The sequence below is a fragment of the Parasteatoda tepidariorum genome, chromosome 2 (assembly GCF_982258835.1).
Source record: "Parasteatoda tepidariorum strain Cologne lab strain chromosome 2, Ptep-v5.0, whole genome shotgun sequence".
NCBI lineage: Eukaryota > Metazoa > Arthropoda > Arachnida > Araneae > Theridiidae > Parasteatoda > Parasteatoda tepidariorum.
Window position 1 is genome coordinate 79,514,071 of NC_141756.1, and position 7,700 is coordinate 79,521,770.

The 7,700-nt window shown below is 29.3% G+C and overlaps 1 protein-coding gene across 1 annotated transcript; it reads left to right on the forward strand.

Moving 5' to 3' along the window:
- The first annotated feature begins 3,125 nt into the window (after positions 1–3,125).
- Positions 3,126–7,270, forward strand: LOC147815871 (uncharacterized). Its single transcript, XM_087157590.1, has one exon. It carries the CDS (start codon positions 3,126–3,128, stop codon positions 4,068–4,070), a length of 945 nt encoding a protein of 314 aa, XP_087013716.1. The 3' UTR covers positions 4,071–7,270.
- The last annotated feature ends 430 nt before the right edge of the window (positions 7,271–7,700 follow it).

Here is a 7,700-nt window from a genome sequence, read left to right on the forward strand (position 1 = left end):
AGGAACACTATCAAAAAGTCAGTGAAATGTACTCAGTTCAGATCATAACTTTCTCATTAAATTTGAGTTATTTGTCAATAATAAATGTCATAAAATCACAAATTATAGATTTGCAACAAGTTTACTTTAATCTTTTGGCTCTAAAAATACAATAAATTCAATGGATTATTTTATAATGCTTTGCAATCTGAACTGGCTTCAATCTTTAATCATACGTTTTATTAATATCAGTTTTTATAGTTTAATGTTAATTACATTAAAAGCTATGCCCAGAGCTTTTTATTGCTCATGAATCTTCAGAACTGGTTGTGCAGTTCAAATATAGATTGCTCAGCTTGCTTCTTTAACCTGTCCAGTGTATTATGACAAAAATAACCAACCAAACAGTAAACAAATCAAAATAATGAAGGCCGAGATTTGTTAGTTTGAAAATAAAGCGTTAAAATTTTATGAATATTAATAATTTATAAATTCAAATAAAGTGAGATCCAATATTCATTATCAGATAAAGCAAGAAAATTATTTTCAATACCATGATAATTTTTATTTGCTTTGCCAAATTAAATTACGCAACACAATGAAAAAAAAATTTCAACTTTGAGTTAAGATAAGTCGAAAGCTTAGGGATACACTACATGAAACTGTAATACTTAAAAATTCTTTGTTTTTTAAACAAAATTAAGAAAAAAAAAGTTTTTGTAAATAGCAGGGATGAGAGTAGTTAGAAAGTAAAAAAGAGGAAATACAAGAATATATATATATATAAAAATCGCACTTTTTTTGTCAAATTTAAACTTGTAATCCATGTGATTTTAAATCCCGATATGAGGCTTTTAAATCACGTGAATATGAAACTCTACATCAAATTTAAAAAGTGCGAAAATACAAATCATGATGCGTAATTTTTAGATCAAGATGCATAATTTTAAAATCGCACGACATTGGATTTTAAGCTCTCGCAGCTACATAGTGTTTTAAAAGCTCGCAAATACAAATCGCAATATTGGTTTTTTAAATCTCGTAAATAAGAATCGCAATGTACAATATTTAAATGGCCTGAATAAGAATCGCAACGTTCACCTTTGAAATCAGGTAAATACGAAAATCGATGCTTGATAATAAAATCGCGATTTTAAAAATACAAAACACGATATTAGATTTTTAAATCTCGTAAATACGAGTCATAATGTACGATATTTAAAAAGCGTAAATATGAATTACAATGCGCAACTTTTAAATCAGGTAAATACGAAAATAGATGATTGATATTAAAATCGCGTGAATAAAAATCGAGATATTTGCAGAGTCTGGATTACCTTAACCTATTATCAAACAAATTACCTTAACCCTTATTTAATACTTATAAATAAAAATACATAGTGGCTTGCTGGAACTGTATTGAAACTACTATTTCTCTCAAGTTAATATCTTTCTGCTATTTTTTTTTCGTGCAAGTTGTCACCAATGTTACATCGGATATAATAATTTATTTTTTGAACTTGATAAGTCAATAAACTCAAAACATAAATACATTTCTGAGCAACCTTTGAACTTTTATTTAAAGATAAATAGAATACATATGAAGCAATATGTAGAGATTAATTTTGACACAGTTTAGTCAACATGCATTTTAAATAAAACCTTATAATTTTATACAAATAAATGAAAAAAGTTGAAATGAATATTTAGTATAATTGTAATATTAAATATGAAAATTAGTCATATTATTTGAATTTAAATTTTTCTTCACCAAATACTACCAATTGTACAATATAACTGTAGTATATATTTTTTTAATGAAAGGTATGAGAAACAATTTTTAAAGAAAGAATGATTCTCATAGACGTAGATATAAATTACATATATTATAAACTAACTATCAATAAGAATAACATATTTCATTTCCACATTAGTAGACTCATTTTCACTTTTCTCTTCAGCAACAATAAAAGATTCACTTTCACGCAACTCTTTTGCAACAGATGAATCATTTTCACTTGTCACTTCTACACAAGAATCTTTTACAGGCAATTCATTTTCAGATTCTTCTACAACTGCAGAATTTATACCATTTTCTACAAAAGAAGAATCGTCTGCATTTTCTGCAGTAGATGTGTTATTTTCTTTTGCCGTAATAGTAGAATCACTTTCATTGTTATGTGTAAGAGAATGAAGAATAAGATTGCCTTTACTATAAAAGCTTTGTTTACAAACTCCACAAACATGAGAGTTTCCTTTACTATGTCTAAATCTATGCTGAGCAAGATGTTCTCTTTTAGCAAATGTGCGGTAACATATTTGACAGGCAAAAGGTTTCTCGGGATGAGAAGCAACATGTTCATCTAGAGCTTCCTGATTAGGAAAGCGCTCACTGCATATTCTGCACAATACATAATGAACGTAGGGATTACGCAAATGATTTTGCAATGACTGGTTGTCATAAAAACCCTTATTGCAAACAGTGCAAATGTGTTTTCTCGTTCTTCCTTCAGAATGCGTTAATGAGTGCAATCTCAGCGAACAAATTCTTTTAAATAATTTTTTGCAAGTCTCGCATTGAAACTCTTTGATTTCGGTGTGGATAATTTGGTGTCTTCTTAGTTTTTGGCTGGAATTAAACACTTTGTTACAAACACTGCATGGAAATTCCGTACCACGAGAATGAGATAATTCATGAAGATTCAAGTTATATTTATTGTTACATTTTTTACCACAGACTGAACAAATACAAGGTGTACCTGCTGCCTTCTTCTTAGCCATTTTTAAAACTAAGGGAATGAAAACAAACAAAATATTTACAGTAATTAGCGCCTCAAATATTAATAATTATTATCTTTTTTTAAATAAAAAATGAGTTAAAAAGAGAAAAACTCATAGAACGTAGATGCGACGTCACAGTTGACAGTTACAAACGTTATACTTACAATTTCTAATGAGTCTTGACTCCAGAGTTTAACGTGTGCAGAAATAAGTAGACAAATACTCACTATAGGGAAAGACCAATTTTGGACATGCGGAATCATGATCATTTATACAAAAACTAACTTTTTTTGCATGTGATGGCGCAAATTTAATAAAAAAGCCATAAGTATATTGCTGTATTAATAGAGCTTGATGAATTTCAAATGACCATGCCTAAAAAGCTACTTTCTTGCAGTGTATGTGAAAAAACATTCACGATAAAATGGCGTTTAAAAATTCACGAAAGAATCCATACAGGGGAAAAGCCATTTAAATGTGATGTATGTGGAAAAGGGTTTCGAGAAAAAGAAGTGCTGAATTTTCACAAATTCACTCATTCAGAAATCAGATCAATTGAATGCGATATCTGCGGAAAGTTTTTCAAAACAAAGCGTGAAATTAGTGTCCATAAAAAATTTCACACTCAAGAGAGAAATTATAAATGCCACATATGTAACAAAAGGTTTTATAACAACATGTCTTTAAAAATTCATTTGCGTAGCAAGCGTGTTCATTCTATAAAATGTAAGTTATGTGATGAACGTTTCACAGACAAAGAATCTCTCGAAATTCATATGTCTGATCACTGCGTCATGAAACATGCTTGCAATTTGTGTAACAAAACCTTCTCTATTAAAGATAGTTTAAACCATCATATTAAAAGCCATAATCAAACCAAGGATGCAGTTTCTTGTGAAATATGCTTTAAAAGCTTTGTTAGTAAGGGTACTTTGAATGTGCATATGAAACTCCATAACAGTATTGAAGAATTTAAATGTCACATCTGTGGGAAAAGCTCTCGACTGAAGTCAAATTTAGAAAAGCACTTAAAAACTCATGTATTTAAAACAAAATTTACCTGTGAAATTTGTAATAAGCAATTTACATCTATGGGTAACTTACGTGTTCACAAGAAAATGGTTCACATGAATGAAAAACCTCACAAATGTGATGTTTGTGAAAAATCATTCAGCTTAGCTGCAACTCTTAGACGCCATTATTTAGTTCATACTGGAGAAAAACCATTTGCATGTGATAAATGTGGTAGAAGTTTTAATCAAGCATCTATTCGTAAAAGACATTGGTGTTATGGGGGGAAAACTGAATAAGTGTCATAAAAGCTTTGCTAGAAAGTCAACCATAAATAAACACAAGTGTCAACCTATTGATTATGAGTGATTTAAGAAACGAAAAAATGTGTCAATGTTTGTGAATTTTTAAAGTATTTACATCTTATATGCCTGAAAAAAGCATTATCTTAGTTCCTGACAGCTTAAATGTAAATTTTTTTTTAGCAATGTACTTTATTGAATTATAAAACTATAATTTCTTAACATATCAAGATTGATTTAAAAATTAGTATATGAGTCATGATGAGTTAATTTTTTTTTATAAATTGACTAAAATTTGTTTTCGAAGAATGAGTGTTTGAACAAAATTTATCTTTGATTTTTTTTTCTTTGAAATGTTACTTAATACTACTTTTACTTTCATCAAAATTAATTTCAAATATTTGGATGAACTCTTTTTTTTTATGTGTAATTTATCAAACCTGAAATGGAGCCAAAATGCAAATTGTAAAATTTAACATCTAAAAAAGGAGTGGAGGAGAATTTAATATGTTGGGCTTCTTACAAGTGTAAATATTTAGGAAAAGCATATTTAATAAGTGATATGTCAGTGGTTTTGGAATTAATGTGCTGCAATTGTATAAGAACCGCATTTATTTTTGTATCAAAAATTTCTCACAAGCCATTATTTAATTAATTTAAATAAATTAGTTGGCAATTCAAAAGCTACATTTTAAAATTTCAATAAGAATTTTTCCTACATACTATTTTTCATTCAATAATAAGGTGAAACTGTTTTTTTGCTGCAAAAAAGCTTGCATCGGAAAACTGGGGAAAAGATGTGATTAACGCTGGGAGAGTTAAAGATATATATAAGGGCAATTCCACGAAAGTGTCTACTTTTAAGTGAAATTTTTTTTATGAATTGCATATTTTAATTTTAAAAATATGTTCAAAAATAGCCAAAGTCTACATATTACTGTTTAATTTTTGATAATTTTAAGTTTTTTGAATCTGGCAGCATTCTAAAGTAATCACATGGCTGACAAGTGAATTCTTCACATTTGTGCTCAAATTGTTTTCTTGAAAAATACTTATAAAATAAAAGAAATGTATCTTTCTTTTGCAATATTTTGATAAAAATATGCGTATAGTACAAAATTTAAACATTTAAAACATAGCCTTTAAGTCATTTTAAGTTTAATATATTAAATAAAAGTAACTTTTTTTTATGTCATTCCGTCACATGTTTTAGTATATTTTTTTAAATAGCAACTGTGTTTTTGAATGAAAATGTGTATATTTTGGAATATAAAGCAGATGTGGCATAAGAATCAATGAGAAATTGTAAAATTCTATGCATTTGATTATTAACTTCCAATAATTAGCGTGACGGAATGACACATCTTCGGCGATGGAATGACAAAACGAGTCCTTGAGAAGCTTAGTCAAAAACTAGGGAATTATTTTTTTCCAATTAACCTAATGGCTAAAACAGCTGTTGAAAGACAGATAAAATGTTCAAAAAGACCAAGATCCCCATGATATAATGAAGAAAAAAAAACAGAGAAAGAAAGGCAGAGAAGAAAGCTTCCGCGACAAAAGTTGGACTTAAAAAACTCAGAAGTGCAAGCGCTGTTGTGCAGAGATTGTGTAAACAAAGAAAAAATCAAATTCTACCAATCTCTTCACATACAAATAATTTAAATTCCCTATACAAATTCCTGCAGAGTCTTGGTAAAGCCATAAAAAAAATTGTACACTCACTTCCAAAATCACCAATAGAGGTAAAAAAATTAATTCAGTCTTAATGTGAGAAGTATTTAACATCGAACTCAAAGGAAACTAAGTGAGAAAAGTAATGTTGATGAACTGTTTAATTTGGTTAAAAAAAATTTTACTGTCAAGATGATGTTAGTTACAAGCCCCCAAGTATGAAGGATTCAGTCATAATACAAACTCTGACAGAGTAACGAAGAGTGCAGATGCAATATATACTTATGGCCTTAAAAGAGGCTTTTCATAAAGAAGCATATATTGATGTAAAGTGTGTCTTATCTCATTTTTGTTCTTATTCTCATTTTTGTTAAGTGTATTTCATTAATACCTCACAGCACATGCACCTATAAATACCATGTAATTGTGATGTTGTTCTAAAAGGCCAAATAAGATGTTGGCTGCTGTAAAACGGCACATAATATGTAAAAGAATTTTATGATTTCATAAAGTCGAAGCAACAAATCGTTGAAGTTTTGTTTTTGTTCAGCTATTCTATTTAAGAGAGGGCAACAAAGAATGACTTCAGCTAGACACTTGCTACATTAGCATTGCCAGGAACAAGAGACCTGCACTAGATGCTCATGTAGTTTAAAAGCGAATCATCAAAATTGGAATGCTTTCTAATTTTAACCAAAACCAAGTGTATGATTTGAAAAGTCACTGCTTTGAAGAGGAAATGGAAAATATAATTGAGGAGTATGCGGTCGGCTCTTTAACCACTGTCCCATACTGCGAAAAAAAAGAAGGCACATTTATATGCAGCGCAAATTACTTTGATAAACAAAGACGATTTAGATGTTAAAGTATTTAAAGAACATGGGACAAAAATTGATTTATGCATAAATTTCCTGAGAACGAAGATAAGATGTGACATTGGCAAATTAGATATAAAACCTCTTCTGAGACAACCTAATTTTCAAATTGTTGAAATTTTAACTGATTCTTACGTAAATATTAATTCTGTTTATCTGTTACATTCTGTTTATCATTTAAATATTAATAAAACATTTTTTAAATGAAGACTTTCTTCCACTAAACTTTTTGTCATTCCGTCACAGCAAATAGATGTTAATAACTGCTAGCCAACCTGAGGTTCATTTTCCAAATTCACAATTTACATTGCTTACACATTATACTAAAAGTAAAAAATAGTTCAGGAAAATAATAGTTGCAAAATTCACAGAAACTACCAGTTCTAAGCGGCATGCCGAAAGCTTGGTTGCCAAAATGTCATTCCGTCACACAAGTAAAAAGTTCATAAAATTAAAAATAAAAAAAACACAAAATTCTTTTTTTTTTTAGTTTATGAATCACATTATACCAATAATAATGATATGCATGAGAAAAAATCATGTTTATTTGAAATTAGATGCATAGAAACTTCAATTAATTGTCATCATGCAAGTCAAAATGTCATTCCGTCACATATGGAATTGCCCATAAATTATGGTTTAAAACAACTTTCTGTATCTTTCCCTGAGTTCTTTGTTTTAAACTTACTGAGTATCATGGTGTACATCCTGTTGTATAAATCAACTTCTTATTTTTGATTTTCAGATATCAAATTTCTGGTATGTCGGTATGTATGTACATTTATTGTAAAATTTTTTAAAAGGTATGGAATTTCGAATTCTTTTGATGGGCTTGGGGTGGAGATGATTTTTTGTGGAACTCAACAGATGAGGATTGTTGGTGCGGGTTAACAAAAAGGGGGTAATTTATCCATGAATCTTCCCTTCTAATTAGCGTGGATTGTAATAGCGCTAGTAAGACCTAAAAATAGTAATTTTTCTAAATCTGGTAAATACTAGCATAGGAATACGACGAGAGAGAGCACCACCACAACCTTTTAACAGCTTGTTTATTGCGACTCTGACTCTTACTGTAGAT

Coding starts and splice junctions, on each gene's coding strand:
- LOC147815871 (XM_087157590.1), top strand. CDS start 3,126: ATGACCATGCCTAAAAAGCTACTTTCTTGCAGTGTATGTGAAAAAACA.